General features: G+C 44.8%; 1 protein-coding gene across 1 annotated transcript in view; it reads left to right on the top strand.

Annotated features, from left to right (window-relative positions):
- Window positions 1–24,837, top strand: part of DCP1A (decapping mRNA 1A) — a 147,768-nt gene that overhangs the window by 94,016 nt on the left and 28,915 nt on the right. The window contains exon 5 of the mRNA XM_073592308.1: window positions 14,706–14,823. Within this exon, the coding sequence (XP_073448409.1) occupies window positions 14,706–14,823 (118 nt within the window). The remainder of the gene's footprint in view (window positions 1–14,705; window positions 14,824–24,837) is intronic.

Here is a 24,837-nt window from a genome sequence, read left to right on the forward strand (position 1 = left end):
CTGATGCTGCATCCACCTAGGCAAGTATGATTGTGAAAAAAAACAGCCAACTGTAATTCCCTGAGCTCAGATTTGGAAGGAGAGGAGATGCATCAAATGCCACTTGGATGTGCTGCTTGCAATATATACTAACAGGGAACATGCTGACAGGAGGAAAGAGCAACGTGAGCTGTGGGATGAGCTCATCAGCCTGTTGCTTCTACTTCACTGTCTAATCTCAGTATGAGGTAGATAGGTGATAAGACTGCATTGCTTTGCTCTTTAGCAGTGTGAGATGTAAATCTCAGGACTGAATGGGAAGGAATATAAATCCTTGGATAAGAATAGCAGTTGACACATATGTATTTTAGCTGCACATTTTGCAGTTTCCCTGGAGTTGAGCTTTAACAGAGTGAACTTGGGACTTTTTCAATGGAAAGATCAGCAAGAATAAACCAATTTCTGTTCGTTAGTGACTGCATAAGTGCAGCAGTTACTAAACACATTACCAGATGCTCATGCTCCCAGTAAGGAAGTTCAATTAGTTCTTTTAATTGTGTTGCTCATTCTGTGATGCTCTGATCATCTGGAAGGGTAATCTTTGCTGTGCGGCGTGTGCATCGTCTTTAAAGGCCCTTCTTACTTCTGTATGATAGATGACTGGCAACAGATTTCCATCTCTCCTGCAGTTCTGTCCAATTAACTTTTATCCCTCTCTTTGCAGAAGTGGCAGTGAGAAATAATGGAATTCATGAATTATATCTACCTAGCGCTCTATCATTTAGAATGAACACATGGTGAAGTAGAGTAAAATCTGTTTCTCGGCTAAACTTATCGTCACTCTTTGGGCTTTTTTTGTACTGAAAACTTGTTCTGATCAGTGTATCTCACACAGGCAATGTAATTTAAAGTAGTTTATGACGCTGATGAACGCCCTATGAGTTCTAAATCTTGGAAGTATCCCATCTGTCAGGTCACCTTCAGTTTTTGCTGTTGTGTGTTAACGCATTTTGGGGTATAAAAATATACACGTTACTAAATAAAAATGTCTCAATACTTATCCACAGTTCTAATATTTAAAGTAATAAAAGCTCTACATTATGTTTATAAGAGTTTAAGGCTTCATGAACACATAGCCTATTATGATCACCAGCCACAGGAAAACGCAAAATCGTGCCACGATTTTTCAGCGATATTTGCCACGTTTTGCAGACGGCATTCAAAACATTCCTGTCCTGAACGCAATTCTTCTGCGTTCAGGAGAAGGAGGTTACGGGACATTGAAGCTCCCCTAACCACAGCAGTTCCTAAACAATCTTAAAAGCCTATGTGTACACTGACACAGGCTTTTATGGAGTTGAGTTTAGGAGCGTTGGCAAAAAAACTTCAAAAGCCCCTAAATTCAAGTTTTTAGGAGCTGTAGTGTACATGAAGCCTTATGCCCCGTACACGTGATCGGATTTTTCGACAACAAATGTTGGATGTGAGCTTGTTGGCTGAAAGTCCGACCGTGTGTATGCTCCATCGAACATTTTGTTGTCGGACTTTCCGCCAACAAAACTTTGTTAGCAGGTTCTCAAATTTTTCGCCAACAAAACTTTTCGTTGTCGGAATTTCCGATCGTGTGTACAAAAGTTCACGCATGCTCGGAATCAAGCAGAAGGAGCCGCACTGGCTATTGAACTTCCTTTTTTCTCGGCTCGTCATACGTCTTGTACGTCACCACGTTCCCATGTTCATAATTGTTGGCCGACATTTGTGTGACCGTGTGTATGCAAGACAATTTGGAGCCAACAACCTTCGAACAAAATTCAACGGTTTTGTTGTCGGAAAGTCCAATCGTGTGTACGGGGCATTAGGCTCCATGCACACTAGCGTTTTTACTGTTGTGTAATAATGCATGTTGGGGTATAAAAAATATGCAGGCAGGGAGGAAGGGGGGGGGCATGAAAAAACTGGGTACATACGATGGAAAAAATTGGGTTGTTTTGGTAGATCATTCACTAAAAATCTGCCAGGTTTTAAAAGTGGATAAACCAAATATATGCATCAAATGCAGTTACCTGCACATACCAGGGCTATTCTCTTCTGGCTGAAATTTTGCCCGGTGATTGTGTTAGCAGGCATGCTTCCTGTTGAATGGTGACAACGCTGCTCCTACATTGTCTGATTGCACTGCATTGCCACCTTTTGTGCAGAATTTTGTGCATAGCCTCTGCAATGTGCTCTGCTGTCACCTGCACTAAAAAATATGTTTTAAAGACACCACCACTGCTCTATGCGTAACATGTGGAATCGCGGTAAAAAAGAGTTCCGGCTACACGAAATGTGAGCAGAACCTGATTGAAAATAGACTCGAGAAAGGGTTAAAAAAAAAAAAAAAAAAAGAGGATATACTATGATCCACATATTAACTTTATAGGATGATTTTTTTTTTTAAATAACAAACATGATATATTTGTTCTGTGAAATGGTTTTGCACAGAGCAGCCCCGATACTCTGGAGTCCCCCTGCTGGTGTTCCTGGCTGCCCCTGCCTTCTGTGTACCCCTCTAGCAAGCTGTTTGCTTAGGGGGATATTTGTGCATAGTTACCGTACTTGTCTATAGACACAGAGAGTGAGGCTTGGCCCTGCCACCCCGCTTTCTCGTCAAAGGATTTAATTGACAGCAGCATGAGCCAAGTGCTTCCGCTGCTATCAGTCTGCCCTGTGAGAAGTGGGGGAGAGGAGAGAATCGCTGCTCTTGTGCACAGTGCTGGATTGAGATCCGGCTCAGGTAAGTATGAGGGGTGGCTGGGGGGGCGGGAGCTGCATGCAGAAGGTTTTTTTACCTTAATGCATAGATTGCATTAAGGTAAACAAAAGAATCTTACGATTTTAGTACAGGGGGTCCCCGGGTTACAAACAAGTTGGGGACTGTAGATTTGTTCTTAAGGTGAATCTGTAAGTCGGGACAGGTAAATTTTTTAAGTGTAGCTCCAGCCAAAAAAAACTATTTTTAAGCTTTTTGGATAGCATAGGGAAGGGTTAACACCGCTGTAACATTTGTTTTGCTGTCTGTGTCCCTGTTCAGAAGAACACCTCACTTTCTGTCCCATTGACAATTGGATTTTGAAAATTTTGGGTTGTTGTGGAAACAAGCCTTGATAAAGCATCAGTGGAGGTATCTTTTCCCCATAATAGCTCTTACAGGAGTGAATTTCCCTTCCTAGGGGTAGATTTCCTCTCACTTCCTGTTGTCTCCCTCCATTTGTAAGTCGGATGTTTGTAACTAGGGGACCCCCTGTACTACTTTATGGTCAATGTAGAATGCATAACTATACCCCTTATGACCTGACAAAAAAATTGGCATAAGCAGTAGAATTAAAAAAAAAAAAAACTTAAAATAAGGGTTTACAGCTTTTGGGCTGGTACCCCATTTATTTCTGTATAGACCTGTACCTTGCAATTGTTTGTTTTAAGAATTGTGTGTGTGTGTGACAACTTGCCTATGAAGGTACATTGTATTTTATTTGGAAAGATTCACAGAACAGAATCCCTTACGGAAGCTGCCAGCTGCCCAGGATGTGGAGGCTGCCAGTGGAATTGAAATGGTTTTGATTTGTTATTCATCCAATAGATGGACAAAACTTCTAAATGGTGCACATTATTAAATAAAAATGTCTCAATACTTATCCACAGTTTTAATATTTAAAATGATAAACATTATTAAGCTCTTCATTATAATGTTTATAAAAGTTTTAAATGTGAGGAGAGAAATTCTTGCATTTAGAGATTTACCATAGAAGTTTGGGTTTATATTACCCAAATCAGCTTATTTTCTGAATAATCAGATCTGAAATCTGAGCATCCAGATCTCTTGTGAGACAGATTTATTGGTTTCTCATTATTCATATAGCTTGACAGGTGCAGTCACTGTATTACATATTTTCTATCCTACCAATTTATTATCATGTTGGTGTTAATAACAAAAAATATTGCAACACCTTTTATGAATAGACACAAATGTTTTGGTAATTTTCATGGAAAGGTAGAAGTTACCTGAAGAGACCTTAGAGCAGTGGTGATCAATGCAAAAATTTTAAGGGCCTCAAGTGCGGCCTGACGTTCCCAAAAGGTTACACAATAGCAGTGTGTTTTAATTTGTGAGGTGTATTGTGTCAAGTTAAGCAGGCCCATTCAAAATGGATGAACGATTAATGCTCCAAATAATTCAGTCCTGCTGCATTTAAAACAAGTCCTGTCGTAGTATTAACTCCCAGCATTTGTGTCAGTGGCTGCAATGATAAACTACAGCATTAGTGTCAGTGACCGTAGTAATAAACCACAGCATTAGTGTCAGTGACCGCAGTGATAACCCCCAGCATTGGTGTCAGTGGCCGCAAAAATAACCACCTGCATTAGTGTCAGTGGCCACAAAAGTAACCCCCCCCCCCCCAGCATTTTTGCTCCCTGACTGCAATAATATCAGGCATTTTCGCTCTCTGACTGCTGTAGTAACCCCAGCCTTGGTGTCTGTAGGTGCAATCATAACCCCAGCCTTGGTGTCTGTAGGTGCAATCATAACCCCAGCCTTGGTGTCTGTAGGTGCAATCATAACCCCAGCCTTGGTGTCTGTAGGTGCAATCATAACCCCAGCCTTGGTGTCTGTAGGTGCAATCATAACCCCAGCCTTGGTGTCTGTAGGTGCAATCATAACCCCAGCCTTGGTGTCTGTAGGTGCAATCATAACCCCAGCCTTGGTGTCTGTAGGTGCAATCATAACCCCAGCCTTGGTGTCTGTAGGTGCAATCATAACCCCAGCCTTGGTGTCTGTAGGTGCAATCATAACCCCAGCCTTGGTGTCTGTAGGTGCAATCATAACCCCAGCCTTGGTGTCTGTAGGTGCAATCATAACCCCAGCCTTGGTGTCTGTAGGCGCAAGAATAATCCCAGCCTTGGTGTCTGTAGGCGCAAGAATAATCCCAGCCTTGGTGTCTGTAGGCGCAAGAATAATCCCAGCCTTGGTGTCTGTAGGCGCAACGCTGACTCCGAGCCTTGGTGTCTGTAGGCGCAACGCTGACTCCGAGCCTTGGTGTCTGTAGGCGCAACGCTGACTCCGAGCCTTGGTGTCTGTAGGCGCAACGCTGACTCCGAGCCTTGGTGTCTGTAGGCGCAACGCTGACTCCGAGCCTTGGTGTCTGTAGGCGCAACGCTGACTCCGAGCCTTGGTGTCTGTAGGCGCAACGCTGACTCCGAGCCTTGGTGTCTGTAGGCGCAACGCTGACTCCGAGCCTTGGTGTCTGTAGGCGCAACGCTGACTCCGAGCCTTGGTGTCTGTAGGCGCAACGCTGACTCCGAGCCTTGGTGTCTGTAGGCGCAACGCTGACTCCGAGCCTTGGTGTCTGTAGGCGCAACGCTGACTCCGAGCCTTGGTGTCTGTAGGCGCAACGCTGACTCCGAGCCTTGGTGTCTGTAGGCGCAACGCTGACTCCGAGCCTTACTACTGTTAGAGGCTAGTATAATGGCTACTAACATTGAAGTCAGTAGTTGTAATAATAACCCCCCTGTGTTGGTGTCCTTTTCAGTGTTTTAACCCCCCTCCTGCTTTCACTGGTGGTCAGTGACAGTGCTGTGAACTCCCCACTTGCGTTGCTTGTCAGGGGCAGTGCTGTCAACCCCTCTCCCTTCCATCTTGCGTTGTGTTAGAACTCCTTGTCAATGGTGCTATAGGGAGGTAAATGTCATTTAGTTTATGGATCTGCTAATCTTGACACCATATTTTATATAACTTATATAGCTATGATTTTGGAAGCAAATTCTTGCCACATTAATGCAAATTAAGTTTTCATTCTAAGTGTTTTCATTCTACAACTTTGGTGAGCAAATTTGGGACCTGCACAAATAGTGACTTGTATGAGTGACATGTTCGAGAATCGTTTGGATGGAATCCTTTGGCGTTGCCTTCAGCGGTACCGTACCTGACTTTAAATATGACAGACCAGCTTAGCTGCCACTATGAAGATGTAAAGCTTGTTTTGTTGATTTAACAGGGTTTTTAGGATTACAGGAGGGAAATGAATGAGTTTTCAGTCAATTATTGTCATGGCCACTTTGTGGCATGAAAGGGTTTAGGTGGGGAAGCAGGATATCCGTTAAAGTGATCAGCTGGGGATAGTATTGGATAAGGTTATTTTTATATTTTTTTTATGTGTAGGAGATGAAGCTGACCTCTAATCAGATATAAAACACATTGTTTAAAAGAAGTGTGGGAATTTAAAATAAAAAAAAATTCATACTACCCCGACTCTCTGCTTTTCCCCTCCAGTGCTTACTGGAACAGTTGGCTCAGGCTCTGAGGCTCACTGAGAGGCTGAACCAGCTGCCGGTTCAGGCAGCTGGGTGGATCCTGACATTGAAGTCGGGATTGCTCCAGAGCCTGGAACTGCTGAGTGACCTCAGCCGATGGTGGACTTTTTAAAAAAAATCTGTTTATTGCAGGTTTATACATAAAACATACACCCAAAAACAAAAACAAATTTAGTATTCTAAACACAGACAAAATCAGCAGAACAACTGCTTGAGGGTTCATCTTACAGTCATCTAAAACTCTTTATATGATGTGGGGAAGGGGACTGAGAACGGCCCCTAAATTTAGGTGGTGCCGATCATTTCTAGAACCCAAAATTATCCTGCGACAGTCACGATGGTAAAGACGACAACTAGGAAGGGTGTTTAGAATCAACCGAAACAACAGATCTATACGGAGGGATAATAACATTGTGTTGATCAAGCTGTTGAGGCTTCAACTAACCATGTCCATCATACCTTGTCGTATTTCGTGGGACACCCCCTGTTCATGTATCTATCTTTGTATAGAGGAAGACTATCATTTACTAGACGTTTCCATTGAGACTGAGATGGGGAGGAGGGTTTCTTCCACTGCATAGCTATATTTTTCCTGGCATAGAAAATGAGTAGCCCAATCAATGTTCTTTTAGCAATAGTCAGCACAATAGTTTCAACCATTCCCAGTAGACAAATTTCCAAGGAGGGCTGGATTGAAATAGAGGTAACCAGATCAATCGGAGCCAGAACCTTTTGCCAATATGTCTTGACCCTGGGACAATGCCAGAAAAGGTGCAAAGTCCCCAGGTGACCTGACGGTGGACTTTACAGGTAGTAAGCTGTAAGTACCTAAATCTAGATATCGGCCTCTTTCTATCTCTGGCATAGCAGCACTCAGACTAGGAGAGGAAGGGGTGGCACTAGAGTCCATTCTATACTGCATGTACATGTGCTGAGGTCAATGCCAAGCGTATTGTGCAGAGATGCCAGTATTCTGGTTTTGGTCTGTGGCAGAGATTCCTTGGAAAAATGTACAAAAAACTAATGAATGGAGGACTGTAAACAGGAACCACATAAGTTGTAATAAAATATCAAAATTTTAATACACAAATATTAAAACACGATTTTTGTATTAAAAAGACAAAATTGTTGCATGTCAACATTACAAATACATAAGATTTTAACGTATATCATCAAACTTGGGTGATGGATTGCTGTAAGGCTACTTTCATACTGGGGCCGATGAGCGTTAGAGCTAAAGTGTCGCTTTTAACTCCTGCTAGCGGCCGAAGAAAGGGTTAAAAGCGCCAGTGTTGCTTCACTTCCGAAGTGCTTTTCAGGCACTTTGGAAGCACTGCCTATTCATTTTAGAGATTGGAATCTGATTGCTTCTGTGGACAGGTGTGTTTTTATACAGGTAACAAGCTGAGATTAGGAGCACTCCCTTATGCCGTGTACACACGATTCAAATATCGTACGACCGCTCTTGCTTAATAGTCGCAAGTAGAAATTGAATAGCTAAATAAAGTCACAAATTCTCGTACGACAGACAAAAAAATCAGAAGTGATGTCATGTGTTGTAATGTATTTGTATTGTATTTTTTTTTTTAATCATTTTTCGTACGATATTCGGATCGTGTATACGGGCCATTAAAGAGAGTGCTCCTAATCTCAGCTCGTTACTTGTATAGAAGACACCTGGGAGCCAGAAATCCTTGCTGATTTGATAGGGGATCAAATACTTATTTTACTCATTAAAATGCAAATACATTTCTAACTTTTTCGAAATGTGTTTTTCTGGATATTTTTGTTTATTCTGTCTCACTGTTAAAATAAACCTAGCATTAAAATTGTAGACTGTTTCTTTGTCAGTGGGCAAACATACAAAATCAGCAGGGGATCAAATACTTTTTTCCTTCGCTGTATATACTGTTTAATAATATACCCTTTGTAGGGTTTTCTTTCATATGAAGTAACAAACTCTTATTTCAGGAATGTTGACAGCAGCTCATCCTGAGATTGTGATTGCAGCAAATTCAGTTTCAAACTTAAAGTAGAATTGCAGGTTAGATCTAACTATGCTTAAGACGTCTCCCACCCACCTTCTGACTCCTATTCTAACTACCCTGTAGAAGGAAGATGCTTATATTTTCCTACTCTCAGATGCTCTTGTCCGGTCACATGACCTTCCAAACAGCAGGCTTAAAGCTACTTTCTCTAGTCATCTTCCAGGACGGCATAACCTGAGAGATGACTGGTCCACCTGACAGGAAACACAATCAACAGACAAGGTTAAAAGGCCCCTCCCTTCCCCCTGCACCTCAGTTCTTGATTGTGTTTCCCGGCTGCGAAACGTTTGTTGTTTTTTTCTCAGACCTGAAGCTGGTAGCGGATGGTTAACCCCCCCCCGAGGGCTGGACGCCAAAACCGGGGAGGGTGGCAGGTCCAGCCAGGAACCTGTCCTTCTCTGGGGGTCACCCAATGGCCGGGGGAGAGAGTCTTCCACGGCAAGGAGCCTCCCGGGTACAGCGGGGTATCCCAGAACTCCTGTGAGCACAACATACCTCATGCTTTTACCTTCCACCCAGTCAGGTACGGAGTTGATGAAGGAACTGGGGCTCAGGCTGGTGTCCAGGCCTCAGAGGGGGTAGAGGATGCCAGCCAGGTCGGTACCTAGGTGCCTTGTAGGGCTGGTGGAGGTCCTGGACTTTCATAGGGAATGCTGAAGCTCCTGTGTATGGAGCAAGCATTCCGGCCGGGTGGAATAAGATGGCGGCGTTTCCGGTTCCGGGCGCTGTGACTTCCGGTCTATGCCAAAATGGCGGATTCGGACACTAGAGGCCAAAATCCCCCCTCAGACAGCGGCTGTCCAACAAAATGGCGCAGATCACCGGTGTATAGGAGATAGACACTCAGCACTCCAGGGAAAAGCAGGAGGCCTCATGATACTCCTCTCTCGGGGTCGAAAAACTTAGCAAAGCAGCAGATATGGATGGAGAGGAGGTAACGGCTGCACCCTTAGCCCAGGAAGAGGCCAGTGGTGGTGAGTCCTCTTCCGTTTTGAATGTGGTGAAGTAAGAGGGGTCTTACCTACACCATTGGGGGGGGGAGAGACACACACAGAAAGTCTTAGGGAACTGGCTAAAGTTTGGACTTTGTCTTTTTTGTCTCCCTAGATCCTGCCGGCTCTGCTTAGGGGGCTCACAAGGTGAAGGGCAAAAATCCCCCTCCTCCCAGGTCAAAAAGATGTGGGAACTGTAATGATAAGCTCCCACAGGACCATGTGAAACCTTTTTGCTATAGGTGCATACAGAGACTGTCTAGTAAGTAAACCTCACAGGTTGAGGGACTTCCTTGCGGTACAATCGGAGATGCTTTCTACCCTCCAGTCTATTAAGACAGCTATAGCACCTAAGGCGGATGATAGAGAAATCCTGTCCTCTAGAGAAGGCACTTCCTCTCAGGAAGGTTGTTCAGACAGGGATCAGAAAACCTCGCAAAGACCCCTTTCCTCTGTCACTTCGGGAGTTGAGGAGTTTGAGGACCCAGAGGAGTCAGAGGAGGACTCATTAGAGGAAGGTGAAGACACAGACGCTGACAGCCAGGACAGTGACAGTCCTAGAGCTAGTAGCCACCTCTTTCCCTTGGAGGACATGGGGCAGTTACTTAGGGCGATCTATGTCTCTGAGGATATCCCAGAACCTCCAGTTCAGGCGTCGGCCCGGGACAAGATGTACAGGGGTTTGGGAAAGCCTCAGTCCAGGGTGTTCCCAGTTCATCAGGCCCTAAAGGAGATGATTTTGAGAGAGTGGAAAGACCCAGAAAGGAAGGTTTTTAGACTCAAAACTTGGAAGAAAATGTTTCCTTTTAGGGAGGAAGAAGAGCAGAAATTTTTTAAAACCCCTAAGTTAGACGCAGCCCTGTCGCAGGTTTCTAAAAAATGTGACTTGTCTTTTGAGGATTCAGGGAACCGAAAAGACCAAATGGACAGAAGGGCGGAGGCGCTTTTGCGCAGAGCATGGGATTCCAATGCGGCTGCCATGGCTTGGTGTCAGCATGCATGGTTAGGCAGACTTTCCAACCATGTTTCTAGAGGGAGTGATTCTAAGGAAATCACAGACTTGTTAGAAATAATAGGTAAGGCTGTGGCATATTTGGCAGATGCGACAGTGGAGTCTGTCAGGAACACAGCCAAATCTGCGGCCCTCCTTAACTCCGCAAGAAGGGCAGTCTGGGTCAAATCATGGGAAGGGGACCATATGTCTAGATCAAGGCTATGTGGTTTGCCCTTTTGAAGGTTCACAACTCTTTGGACCTGGCCTGGATCAGGTGCTGTCAAGGTCAGCAGAAAAGGGAAAAAAGTTCCCGGTTAAAGCTAAAGGAGAAAGAGGCAGGAAGTTTTTTTCGTGCCCCCTCTAACCAGGGTCAATTCAAAGGAAAAAAAGGATGCGAATAGAAGGTGGGGAAAGGGAAAGAGCGCACAAAAAGGTAGTCTGCTCTCTCAGTCTAAGTGACGCCAGCATCAGGGTAGGGGGGGAGATTGTCCCACTTTGTCCCTCAGTGGAAGAGGATCTCCGAAAGCCCCTATATCTTGCAGATTGGAACTTCTCTCCCCTCCCCCTCAAAACTTTTTTCTGACCCGTCTCCCCAAGGAAACTTCAAAAGCTGCAGGGCTGTTGGACAGCTTGCAGGGATTGGCGTTCCAGGAGGTGATCATCCCCGTTCCACCGGAAGAGCTTTACCAAGGGTTTTACTCCCATGTATTTGTCGTTCAAAAACCGTCAGGGAAATTTCGCCTGATATTAAATCTCAGAAAGTTGAACAGGTTTTTGCGACAAAAGAGCTTCCGGATGGAGAGTATATACACGGTGCGCAGGCATCTATTAAGGGGTGCTTTCTTAGCCCCGATAGATCTGAGGGATGCTTACCTTCATATCCCGAACAGCAGTCCCTGCTGAGATTCGCAGTCCTTACGAGCAAAGGGATTCAACATTGGCAATTCCGAGCTCTTCCCTTTGGATCAGCTGCAAGCCCAAGGATCTTCACAAAGGTCCTGGCGGAAGTTCTAGCTTACCTACACCTTACCTACACCTACAGGGGGGTGTCCCTTATACCCTACCTAGACGACCTTTTGGTATACGGGCAATCCTTAGAGCAGGTGGAAGTAGATGTAGGCAGAGTGATTTTCACTCTGGAGTCCTTGGGCTAGATAGTAAACAGAGAGAAATCTTCTCTGGCACCGTCCCAAATAAAAGTATTCCTGGGATATCTGGTGGACACAGAGGCTCAGAAACTGTTTCTTCCAGAGGAAAAACGATTAAAGGTGGTTACAGCAGTATCCTCTTTAAAAGAAGCCAGGGAGTGCTCTCGCAGGCATATCATCATGAGGGTTCTAGGTCTAATGACCTTGTGTATTCCAGCGGTTCCTTGGGCTCAGCTCCACTCCAGGGAGCTGCAGTTCTTCCTTTAGTCCTCCTGGGACTAAAGGAGAGAGTCATTGGATGCAAGGGTGTCTATCCCAACAAGAGTAAGGACCTCTCTAGATTGGTGGCTGGATCAGGACAAGCTCAGGTTGGGTCTACCCTGGGACCAGTGGAATCCCACAAGAATCACTACCGATGCAATCGCCTGGGGTTGGGGCGCTCACCTGGGGGACATCCAGGCACAGGGGGCCTGGACTCCTTCTCAGGCAGGGGCATCCTCCAACCACAGAGAAATCCTGGCGGAGGGCCAGGCGTTAGTAGCCTTTGGAGACAGGATTCAGGGCTTAGAGATCCAAGTCCTGTCCGACAATGTGACAACGGTCTCTTACCTGAATCGTCAGGGGGGGGCCCCAGATCCAGGAAGCTGCTGAGTCTAGTCCTGAACATCTTAAACTGGGCCGAAGAGAATCTTCAGTCCATATCGGCGGTTCACATAAGAGGGAACCGCCAATGTGGTGGCAGACTTCTTAAGCCGGCAACCCATCCTCCAAGGGGAATGGGAGTTAAATCAGGAGGTCTTTCTCCAGATAAGTCAGAAGTTTGGGATTCCGGATATAGATCCTTTTGCCCACAGAGGGAACAAAAAAGTGGATCGTTTTTTTCTCTCTCAACAGACGGGGGATCCCAGGGAGTGGACGCTCTGTCTCAGGACTGGGACTTCCATCTAGCATACGCCTTTCCCCCACTAGACTGATCCTTATAGCCCCAAAGTGGCCAAAAAGGACCTGGTTTGCCACTCTGAAAAAGTGGTAATTTTCTCCTCCGCTCCGTCTTCCAACCAGACGAGATCTTCTCCTACAGGGGCCATTCCTCCACCCCGACCCGGGATTCCTCAAACTGACGGCATGGTTCTTGAGGAGGAGATCCTTAGGGGCAAGGGTTGCTCTGATAGGGTAATTGAGACCCTCTTGGGCAGCAGGAAGCTGGTCACCAGGAGGATCTACTCCAAGGTTTGGAATTGCTTCTCACAGTGGTGCCATGATAAGGAGGTGTCTTACCCTTCAGTACCAGTGGTACTGGAATTTTTACAAGTAGGGGTGAATCAGGGGATTTCCCTGAACACCTTGAGAGTACAGATAGCAGCGTTATCTGTATTTTTGAATCAGAGGCTCGCACTAGCACCTCTGATTAAGAGATTTCTTCTGGCAATGGAGAGGTTAACCCCTGTCAGGGTGAATGTATTCCCTTCATGAAATTTATCTCTGATTTTGAAGGCGCTGACGAAAGCACCCTTCGAACCATCGCAAGAGATTTCAGTTAAGTTTTTGACTCTTAAGTTAGCGTTTCTGTTGGCCATAACCACGGCCAGAAGGGTGAGCGACCTACAGGCCCTGTCAGTTAAGGAGCCTTTTCTGTTGTTTCTGGAGGATAGAGGGGTTCTTAGACAGGACCCACTATATCTTCCCAAGGTCGCATCTAAGTTTAATAGATCTCAGGAGATCATTTTACCCTCCTTCTGTGATAATCCAAAAAATGAGGAGGAGAGGAAATTTAATTTATTAGATGTCAGGAAATGTTCATTGACATATCTATATAGAGTAAAGGACTACAGAAAGTCAAATCATCTTTTAGTTTTATTTAGCGGCCCTAGAAAGGGAGGGCAGGCATCTAAATCTCTTGTGTTGCTTGGTGGATTAGGCAGACAATAACATTGGCCTATGAACAGACCGGTTCCCCAGTACCAGGGAACCTTAAGGCCCACTCAACAAGATCCTTGGCGGCCTCTTGGGCAGAGAGAGCTGGAGCCTCGATAAAACAGGTCTGTCGCACAGCCACTTGGGCGAAGCAGGATACCTTTTTGAAACACTATAGAGTGGAACTGCTGTTGCCCCAGCATCTGACATTTGGAAGACAGGTGCTACAAGCGGTGGTCCCGCCCTGAGGTAGGCCTTGAACTCCTTGTCCATCCTCTCAGGTTATGCCGTCCTGGAAGATTACTAGAGAAAATTGGCAGTTACTTACCGATAACTGTTTTTCTAGGATATCTTCCAGGACAACAGGCCTACTTCCCGCCCATGTTTTAATATAAGTACTACGGGAAGAGTTTCTCTCTGTCACCCGGATAACCTATTACTTTGGGAGAACTGAGGTGCAGGGGGAAGGGAGGGGCCTTTTTAACCCTGTATGTTGATTGTGTTTCCTGTCAGGTGGACCAGTCATCTCTCAGGTTATGCCGTCCTGGAAGATATCCTAGAAAAACAGTTATCGGTAAGTAACTGCCAATTTTCACACTGAGGCGCTTTACAGGTGCTACAGCGTTAAAAATAGCGCCTGTAAAGAGCCTCTCCTGTCTCTCCAGTGTGAAAGCCTGAGGGCTTTCACACTGGAGAGGTGCACTTGCAGGACAGTAAAAAAAAAAGTTCTGCAAGCCGCATCTTTGCAGCGCTATAGGAGCGCAGTATACACCGCTCCTAAAGTGCCCCTGCCCATTGAAAACAATGGGGCAGCGCCACCAAACCGCAGGCATAGCGCCACTGCAGCGGAGCTTTGCAGACGGTTTTAACACTTTCTCAGTTAAAACCGCCCCGCTAGCGACCGAATAGCGCCGCTAAATCTATGGTAAAGTGCCGCTAAAAATAGCGCCGCTTTACCGCAGACGTCTGTCCCAGTGTGAAAGTAGCCTTAGGGTAGAGAAGAGAGCAGCGGCTGGAATAGTTTTAGTCTGAATTTATAGTTCGCCATCCGAAGGACAACCTGCATGTCAAGATGTGTACATATGTCAGATGGTACAATAAGAAAACCTATTGCAGCAATTATGTTAAAATGTGATTAATTACGTTTGAATAAATATGTCTAAAATACAATATTCTCTGTTAAAATTTGACACTGTATTGATGATTTTTTAAATAAGTGTGTGTATAGCAGGAATTCATTGGCAAAACCATGTTAGTAATAATCTGTGCTTTGTATTTCCAGAGTGGTACAGCAGGAGACTGAAATGGCAAAACATCGAAAAAGTCCAATTAATGGTTGCAGATCCCAATCCATCGATATCCTGGAGATGTTGAGCAAGGCTAAAAATGAATACGAAAAGGTGGGTGTGCCTTACTGTAACTATTAAGACCTATTTGGAAACATACTGAAGTGCATTAGCACTGTTTTTAATAATTACATTTCTGCATGGGATCCTAGCTTAAGGTAAGACCCAATACCCACTGCAATACTCTACAATGCTGCAATTTACTCATGTTTACCAACTCTATGTAATGTGAACCTGCCTAAACAAATGTATTTAGTCTGTTTCCAGACAGATATGCTCCTACACTACATAGTTATTGGTAGATTGAACAATATTGTTAGGTGAATGGTACACTATACTGGTAAAGACTGTGTTTTTTTTTTTTTTTGTTTGTTTTCCCGTTGAACTGCTTTTGTCACCAGTGTAAATGAAATTATCATGCATTTCTTTGGAGAAACCATTTGAGCGAAATTATGTCATGCAGTTAGTTATTTGGAGAGTTCAGTGTGACAATGATATTTTGGTCGAAAATAAGGCAAATGCAGCATCCAGCCCAAATGTCTGTTGCCTGTCAGAATACTGTACATGCATTCCAAGCATATATCTCTATGTACATACAGCCCTTAAATGCAAGTACACACACAGCGTCCAGCTGCTACATATTTTAGCCCCGTTAGGTTTTTGACAGGCTACCCGCAGCAGGGCCAGATGTTGCATTTGTGCCTCCTGGGCATAGAAAAATGCTGGTATTTTGTCACATAGGCTTTAACCCAGTACACACAGGCTGAATATCTGTTCAATAAAAAAAAGGCCAACATTCGGCCCATGTGCATGGCAGCCAGTCCGACAGAAGCCAACCAAGCTGTGCAGCGAGCATGCTGGAAAACCAGCAGTTGACAGGAGTGTTCTGGTGGGGGTCGGAACACCATAGCTCAGCAGGGGAGATCCCTGTACTAACGTCAGATTGTTAGTACAGCGGCTAAGACCAGAGCTGTCAGGTTTTTTTTTTTTTTGTTCAAAAACCCAGTGTGCATGAGGCTTTAGAATAGTAATTGGATGCTTTGTTGAGCAAGTGGATGTCTTTTCCAGGTGAAAAGGCCTCCGTATCTATATGCATCTTTGTCTCGCTTAATGCAAAAGTTCAAGCCAAATAATGTTGCCTTTGAGCAGACTTCATGCTTGTCCTGAGTTCAATCCTGCGCCTGCTCTTACACTGCAATTTACTTGTAATAATTAAACCACAGGCCAGCAATGGGAACTGCTTATTTAGCTGCTGTGTTCCAGATGGATCATAAAATAATCCTGATGAGCCGCCCACGCAAGATTGGCCCCGGTGTCAGCCTGGCATGTCCACAAAGGCACCGTGAGCTTTATTAAGGGACCGATTGACTTAATCTAGACTTCTAAATACAGTTTAATCCTCCAAGTGCTTGCTGAATGCTGTCTCCTATTAGAGTAGGATATGATTTTGAGACCTGGATGTAAAGTATGTAGATGTGATAAGTGTCTTACTGCTTCCATCTTAAAGCTGGTATTTCCATGCCCTTACTAAACTGTACATCAGTCTGTATCTAGTGGCATAGTTGCCAGTTTTTTAAAAGGCACCTGGCAGATCCTCTATGTAGGTTCCTTTCCAGTGCTGGAGAGCGTCCACATCCAATCTCAGGAAGCAAGCCACCACAAGTATGTTACTTGGCTGTCATAAAGCTGCTTAGGTGTGCATTGCCCTGAAATAAACACCCCTTTCCAGGGAATGGACAGTTGCAGCATTCGCCACTGGATAGATTTTTTTTTTTTTTTTTTTTAGCTAAGCCAGGTCCTGTTAGGTTTTGGTGTTGGAGCTACAGTAACTGTTTTGACATAGGAATATTGGGCAACAAAGACAAGTGAAAATAATGTGTGCACCTATGTCTCTGACCTGTAAGCTGTATTTAATACTTACCATAAGAATTTGGCACTTTATCAATTGATTTCATCAATGTGTGTCATGTATTATGCATGTACTCCACTCAGAATTGCAGATGCTCTGATCTCAGCTGGGGTAAGAGGTCAGTATGCAAAAACTTCTCCAGCAACATGGTGATCTGGTCAGACTCCCAGCCTCAATGAACCTCAAAACTTTAACCTAACAGTTAAAGCAGAACTACGCTGCATCTGAGCACCAAAAATACACAATTTAATTCACTTTTATTACTCAAAGCAAACTCACCCATCCATCAATGTCTCCATGCTTTAATTTGATGAGAAATCTTCCCCCTAGGTAGCATGTGGTGCTTGGCCCATCCTGGCCCTCAGGTTGTGGATTGCACTTGTTGAATAGGCAGATCAGACCCCGCATAGCAGGGCCGTTCCCTTGTTGCGTACATCCAAACAATTCACTGGTATCCACTCTATATGCTGTTATTATGACAATGACTATTCTATTTTGATTTGTCCTTTTGATATTTGTGACCTACTTGTGCCCCTTTTTCCCTCCCCATCTTAGCCACAATGAGAGACCTTGGCTCCTCCCCTTCCTTAAACACTGCACCAGCCAATAAATTTTCACTTCTCCCTGCCGGACTTCAGTTGTTTGTGTTTCCTCCAGTGGGGTGACACTGTTTTTGGGACCTGGCCTGGCAGTCAGGGAGACTGTGGTTACTTGAAGCCCTGTAAGGTAGGCAGGGGCTCTCCCAGGGACACGGTGAGGTACATACCTGCCGCACAGTTCACCACCCCATCTTCGCTTAGTGTGGAAGGAAGATCCGGGGGCCCACCATCGCATTCACAGGGTTGCAGCAGGGAGGCAGGTCCGCTCTCCCTGTACATGGATGCAGGCCGCATTTGGAAGCAGGCAGGCCGTGTGGCGGGTGACGTAATTTCCGGCGGAGGGCGGATGCTTCCCTTTGACCCGCGACTTCCGGTTCCGCATCGCGGGGGTGATAGTGGGCCAGGCGCAGTCTGGAGAGGCTTCTGCCATGACCTTTCTGCGACTCAAAGGAGTCTCAATTATGGCATATCTAGACAACCTGCTCCTCTTCGCAGTATTTCCAGAACAGCTAACCAGAAATCTGGAACTGACAAAGGAAACCCTGACAGGTTCTGGGGTGGCTGCTGAATCTGGAAAAGTCCGGCTTGATTCCATCTCAGCGCATTACCTACCTAGGGTACCTGCTAGACTCCACTCAGTTGAGAGTTTTTCTCTCTGCAGAAAAAAATACAGAAATTGGACAAGGCAGTAGCTTCTCTCCAAAACAACCAGCAGGTCTCAATAAGGTCAGCAATGTCAACTCTGGGTCTGCTAACTTCAACCATCCGATCTAAACAAGACCTTTTTATAACAAGGTAGGAACATACCTCAACGTTCATACAGTTGATATAAAATGTCTACACACCCCAGTAAAATGTCAGGTTTCTGTGATGTAAATAATGAGACAAAGATAAATCATTTCAGAACTTTTTCCACCTTTAACCACTTAAGAACCAGAAGGATTTACCCTTAGGCCATTTTCTGCGAAATGGTACTGCGTTACTTTAACTGACAATTGCGAGGGTGTGCGACGCTGTACCCAAATAAAATTGATGTCCTTTTTATCTACTAAAAATAGAGCTTTATTTTGGTGGTATTTTGTCAGATCTGCGGTTTTTATTTTTTGTGCTATAAACAAAAAAAGACTTAACAATTTTGAAAAAAAATTTTTATTTTTTTTTTTAATTTTCTTCTACAAAACATACCCATTAAAAAAATAGAAAACATCTTCTTTCTTCATCAGTTTAGCATAATATGTATTCTGCTACATATTTTTGGTAAAAAAAAAAAGTGTATATTGATTGGTTTGCAAAAGTTATCACGTCTACAAAATGGGGGATCGATATATGGCATTTTCATTATTAATTTTTTTTTTTTTTTTTTTTTTTTTTTTTTTTTTTTTTTTAGTAATGGTGGTAATCCAGCGATTTTTAGTGGGACTGCGATAATGCGGCAGACAGATTAGACACCTAACTGACATTTTTTTTTTACACTTTTTGAGGAACCGGTGACATTATTACAGTGATCAGTGCTAAAAATATGCACTGTTACTGTACTAATGTCACTGGCAGGGAAGGGGTTAACATTGGGGCGATCAAGGGGTTAACGGTGTTCCCTGGGTGTGTTTACTAACTGTATGGGGGATGGGCTGCCTGCCGAACTGCATTTGTCAGACATTGTTGAAGGCCCGCACCCTTGTTTAGGTTGGTTCCAGTATGACGTAAACTATCCTTTGCAAACTGGTTGTCGACTTTGTCCAATATGTCCCGTTTCCTTAAGGCCTCTTGCACACTGGGGCGGGGGCGGCATCGGCGGTAAAACTTTTTTTAGCGGCGGAATTCGGGCCGGGGCGGTTTTACCCCCCCTGCTAGCGGCCGAGAAAGGGTTAAAACCACTGCAAATCGCTGCTGTAGCTGTGGTATAGCCGCGCTGCCCCATTGATTTCAATGGGCAGGAGTGGTGTATACACCGCTCCTTCACCGCTCCAAAGATGCTGCTAGCAGGACTTTTTTTACCGTCCTGCCAGCAGTGTTCCCTCGGGGTTTTCACATTGGGGAGACAGCAGCGGCTCTTTCAGGGTGCTTTGCAGGCGCTATTTTTAGCGCTGTAGCGCCTGCAAAGCACCCCAGTGTGAAAGGGGTCTAAAGCGGAGCTAAACTTACCTTTCCTTCATCAGAGCCTGTCCCTCACTGATGCCAGTCTTTTGGCCATCTTCATTGGCTGGCACAGAATGATACCACTCCTGTGCGAGTGCAGGAGTCAGTCTTCCCGGAACACAGCCTGCTGCTCAGTTTGATAGTGGAAGTTTTGTCCCGCTGTAAGTCTTGGTGCATTGATGTTCCTGTGTATCCATTTGATTTTCAAGCATTCCAAAACAGTAAGACAAAAGGTTGTACAGCTAGGTGTTTTTTTTGTTCAGCTCACTGGGCTGAATCAAAATAGAATGGGGTGTGTGTGTACCCAGCTTTTTACAATTGGACATGCTAACACATGTTCGCATCTTTGAAAGTTTGTGAATTGAACGTTCGTATGTAGGAGACTTACAGTATATGCCAGTAAGGAATGCAAAGACCTGTACACTGGGGAGAAAACTGCCTGTCCACAAACAGATGGCTCAACAAAGAGGGAGGGGGGGGGGGGGGCTGTAGGGTGTCCTTGAAAGTCCAGCCTCAAGGTAAAGGGTCTGAATGAGGCTGGCCTCTTCCTCCAGACTGCAAGTGCATGTGCAGGCTTTGGGGTAGGAAGAAAAGAGGTTTGAAATCTGCTAGAAATTTGGCCACATCCCTGATGGATTGAGAGAAAGGAGACTCCCCTAACAGTTGGGACTTTTTGGGCTCTGAGGAATGTACAAACAACAAGATATGAATATAAAGTATTTATTATCAAAAGTCATTAAAAGATGTAAAATATTACATATATACAATTGCATAGAAAAAATTAGTGATCAGAAGCCACGGGCAAAAAATTAAGACCCTCAATGGTGGTACTGGAGATTGATACAGAAAACCATAACCAACATGTTTCGGAGTCCTTAGAGCTCCTTCTTCAGGGAAGGTTTTAACAGTCTTGATAAGTACAGTAGTGCCTGGGCATAGATGCAAAGTGCATAACCAGCCAATAATAAAAACAATATTTGTGATGAATCCAGTCAAAGTAAAACAGGTATGCAGGAAAGTAAGAAAGCCTCTTGGCTCAAGGGTGTCTGGGATCACTTTATCTTAGAGGAGATGACCCCATAGGAGACGGAACGAACCTCAGCTCAGAGGGTAGCCGTTGGTGCCTTTAAAGCTTCCTTAGTCAACAAGTATCACAGACCAAAGTGGCTTGAATGGTGCTCTGTGGGGAAATCCTCAACACTATATAGTGTACAAAAGGGAAATGTCTGAACGCCGGTGGTTCACCAAATAGCACTGCTAAAAAGAATCCTCACTGTGTAATGCAGCCTGCACACCTAGAACCGGAAGTGGCTCTAGGTGTGCAGGCTGCATTACGCAGTGAGGATCCGGGTCTAGGTGTGCAGGCAGCATTGCGCAGTGAGGATTCATTTTAGCAGTGCTATTTGGTTAACCCCGGGTGTTCAGACATTTCCCTTTTGAAAACTATATAGTATGGAGGATTTCCCCACTGATAGCACCATTCAAACCATTTTGGTCTGTGATACTTGTTTACTATGGGAGCTTTAAAGGCATCAACGGCTACCCTCTGAGCTGTTCTTTCCATCTCCTATGGGGTAATCTCCTCTAGGATAAGGTGATCCTATTGCGCCCTCGAGCCAAGAGGATTTCTTTCCTGCATACCTGTTGTGTTTTTTTTTTTTTTTTTTTTTCTGTGTAATTGTATATATGTAATAATTTACATCTTTTAATGACTTTTGATAATAAATACGTTATATTCATAACTTGTTTGTACATTCCTCAGAACCCAAAAAGTCCCAACTGTTAGGGGAAGTCTCTTTTCTCTCATAGTTTAGTGGGGAGTATGGCAGACAGAAACAAAGATACCAGCATTATTGGCGGTCAGCTTGAACAAGGAAGGTAAAAATAAAAAGATTTAATGGGATTGGATCCCTTCAGCTTTTAAAAGTGAAGAGTTCCTGATTTATTGTTTAGGGTCTGAAAGAGCCTAATCTGCCAGATAAATGAGTTGTGCGTATATACAGTTGTGCTCCTAAGTTTACATACCCTGGCAGAATTTATGATTTCTTGGCCATTTTTTAGAGAATATGAATGATAACACAAACTTTTCTTGTCGTCATGATTTAAAAAGAGTAAACGCAGTTGATTGATAATAAATGGCTTCAGCCAAACACTAACCAGGAGTAAAAAAATGTTTTTGTGTTATCATTCATATTCTCTGAAAAATGGCCAAGAAATCATAAATTCTGCCAGGGTATGTAAACTTATGAGCACAACTGTACTTGTAGAGTCGGATCCTGCTGTCTGAGTGCTCTAGATGGATCAGGCTCCATGCACACTGGCGCTGATAAACTACAGTTTATTGGAGTTTGGGCGTTTTTTTTTTTTTAAAAGCCCATAAACTCCACTCTGTCAGCCTATGTGTCCATGCACACATGGACGTTTTTCAGGTTTAATGAGCAGTGGAGTTTATAGGCTTTTTTCTGAAAGCCCGAAAATCGTGTTCAAAGTGCCGTTTTTTTACCTCAAAAAAACGCCAAACACCGATAAACGTCAATAAACGCTCAAAAACGTGGCTCACCATCATTTTTTAGCGTATTTGATCCATTGAAAAAACAATAAAACGCTAAAAGACGCTATTGCAAAAACGTTAAACGTTGAAAGACTCACTGCACAGCTACTGGCATTTTTATAACATTATTTTAGTGTCCAGTGTGCATAGAGCCTCAGTAGTAGAAAGAGAAAGAAAGGGGGAACTTCATGCGTCTTGCATCCTACTGCTGACTTTATGTGTGTCTGTGGTCCTAGCTATTTGCCCGTTAATACTATAAAAGTAATAATAATAGTGCGCTCTCAGAAGAACAATAGTGAATATAAAAATCCCATAATCTCAATTATGTTGAATGTCCAATGCTATGTGTAATTACAGTGCTTTGAAAAAGTATTCACACCCCTTAAAACTTTCCACTTTACATTTTGTCATGTTGCAACCAAAAATGTAAATGTAATTTATGTGATGGACCAACACAAAGTGGCACATAATTGTGAAGTGAAAGGAAATTGATAAATGGTTTTCCAATTTTTTTTACAAATAAATATATGAAAAGTGTGGCGTGCATTTGTATTCAGCCCCCTTTTACTCTTAGGCTGGGTTCACACTGGTCCGACAAACGCTCCGACATTGTGAGCTCATGTCGCATGACGTGTGAAATTCAATGTTTTCCCTATGGGAGCTGCCCTAACTGGTCCGACACAAGTCGTTCCAACTTTAGAAATGCTCCCTGTACTACTTTGGTCCGACTTTGACCCTACTTCAATTACCGATAAATAATGGGGTGATGGCGCTCCCTATATATAATTGTATTGGGCATGAACAAATATATTTGGGGGGAAAAAGGAGAGATGGGAAGCCGGCGTGCTGCCCCAACAGTGGGGATACCCCACCTTTGTACAGATAGTGTGTGTATACAGAATACTAGCATACACTTCCCCTCCAGTGAAGATAGACAATAGTGCAAGTAGCTGTATGAAAAAATGTGTATAACTTAGAAAGTCCCAAATACCTTAACCTCTATGTATATTAAAATGTGCCAATAGTGCTGTAACCAAAATGGCTGTGAGAAGCCCCCTAGTGGTAGCCAGTGGTATACCTCCTTACATAAGAAATAAACAAATGACTGCAATCAACAATAATGGTAATGCCCATAAAACTATAAAGCTAGCTTCAATAAATCACAAAGTCCGTAGGCGTTATAGAAAAAGGTCATATAGTGTTCATAAGGTAGTCCATAAATTTGTGTATTTAAACGGTTTCTTCAAAAATTGTGGAAAAGGAATTCATTTAAAAAAGGTGACTTGAGTGTTCTCAAAATCCTTGGTGACTTCAGCCCATTGACTATCGCTGAAGTCGGATCAATGTCGGATCGCTGTCTTGCATGATCTGACTTTGGCATGCGACTTGTGCTCAGATGATCTTGAGGGGGAACTCCGCGCCAAATTTTAAATAAAAAAACCGGCATGGCCTCCCCCTCCAAGAGCATACCAGGCCCTTGGGTCTGGTATGGACCTTAAGGGGAACCCCCTATGCCGAAGAAACGGCGTGGGGGTCCCCCCCAAATCCATACCAGACCCTTATCCGAGCACGAAGCCCGGCCGGTCAGGAATGGGGGTGGGGACCTATCTTCTGCCACTCTTTTGCTAGCGGTGGCCCGGACTTCTGCGTTGTCTTCTTCCGATGTTGACACAATGCTCTCTCCCGCTGGAATGGTGTGTGAGAGCGCTCCACAATGACTTGTATAGGCGGTGACCCCGCCCCCTTATAACGTCTCAGTCCCTGGGCATGCTGGGACTGTGCCGTCATAAGGGGGCGTGGTCACCGGGTGATGTCGACCACGCACCCTTATGACGGCACAGTCCCAGCATGCCCAGGGACTGTGACATAAGGGGCGTGGTCACCGCCTATATAAGTCATCGCAGAGCGCTCACACACCATTCCAGCGGGAGAGAGCGTTGTGTCAACATCGGAAGAAGAGGGAAGAAGACAACGCAGAAGTCCGGGCCACCGCAAGCAAAAGAGTGGCAGAAGATGGTGGAGGAGCCGGGAGAAGAGGCCGGAGAGCGGGAGAAGAACCGGACACCGGAAGAAGAGGCCGAAGAGAGCGGAGAAGTCGGAAGAAGACCCCCGGAGCTGTCTAATTACTTTAAAAACCTGTGTAGTGTGTTGTGTTTTTTTTTTTTTGACACTTTTTCCCTAGTTGAATGGGTAGGGGTACGATGTACCCCATACTCATTCACATAGGGTGGGGGCCGGGATCTGGGGGCCCCCTTATTAAAGGGGGCTCCCGGATTCCGATAAGCCCCCCGCCCGCAGACTCCGACAACCAACGGCCAGGGTTGTCGGGAAGAGGCCCTTGTCCTCATCAACATGGGGACAAGGGGCTTTGGGGTGGGGGGGCCGCAGGGCGCCCCCCTGCCCCAAAGCACCCACCCCCCCATGTTGAGGGCATGCTGCCTGGTACGGTTCAGGAGGGGGGGGGCGCGGCGCTCGCTGGTCCCCCGCCCCCATTCCTGACTGGCGGGCTGCGTGCTCAGATAAGGGTCTGGTATGGATTTGGGGGGGACCCCCACGCCGTTTTTTCGGCGTCGGGGGTTCCCCTTAAGGTCCATACCAGACCCAAGGACGTGGTATGCTCTTGGAGGGGGAACCCATGCCATTTTTTTATTTAAAATTTTGCGCGGAGTTCCCCCTCAAGGTTCATACCAAACACAGTGCCTGGTATTGGCCGATCCCCATTCATTGTAAGTCGGACGCATGCCGGCTTCAAGTCACAGGGCAAAGTCGGATCCAAAGTAGGACGGCTGTCGTGTCGCACCAGTGTGAACCTAGCCTTATACCCCTAACAAAAATATAGTGGAACCAGTTGCCTTCAGAAGTCACCAAATTAG

The sequence above is a fragment of the Aquarana catesbeiana genome, linkage group LG07 (genome assembly GCF_042186555.1).
Source record: "Aquarana catesbeiana isolate 2022-GZ linkage group LG07, ASM4218655v1, whole genome shotgun sequence".
Taxonomy (NCBI): Eukaryota; Metazoa; Chordata; class Amphibia; order Anura; family Ranidae; genus Aquarana; species Aquarana catesbeiana.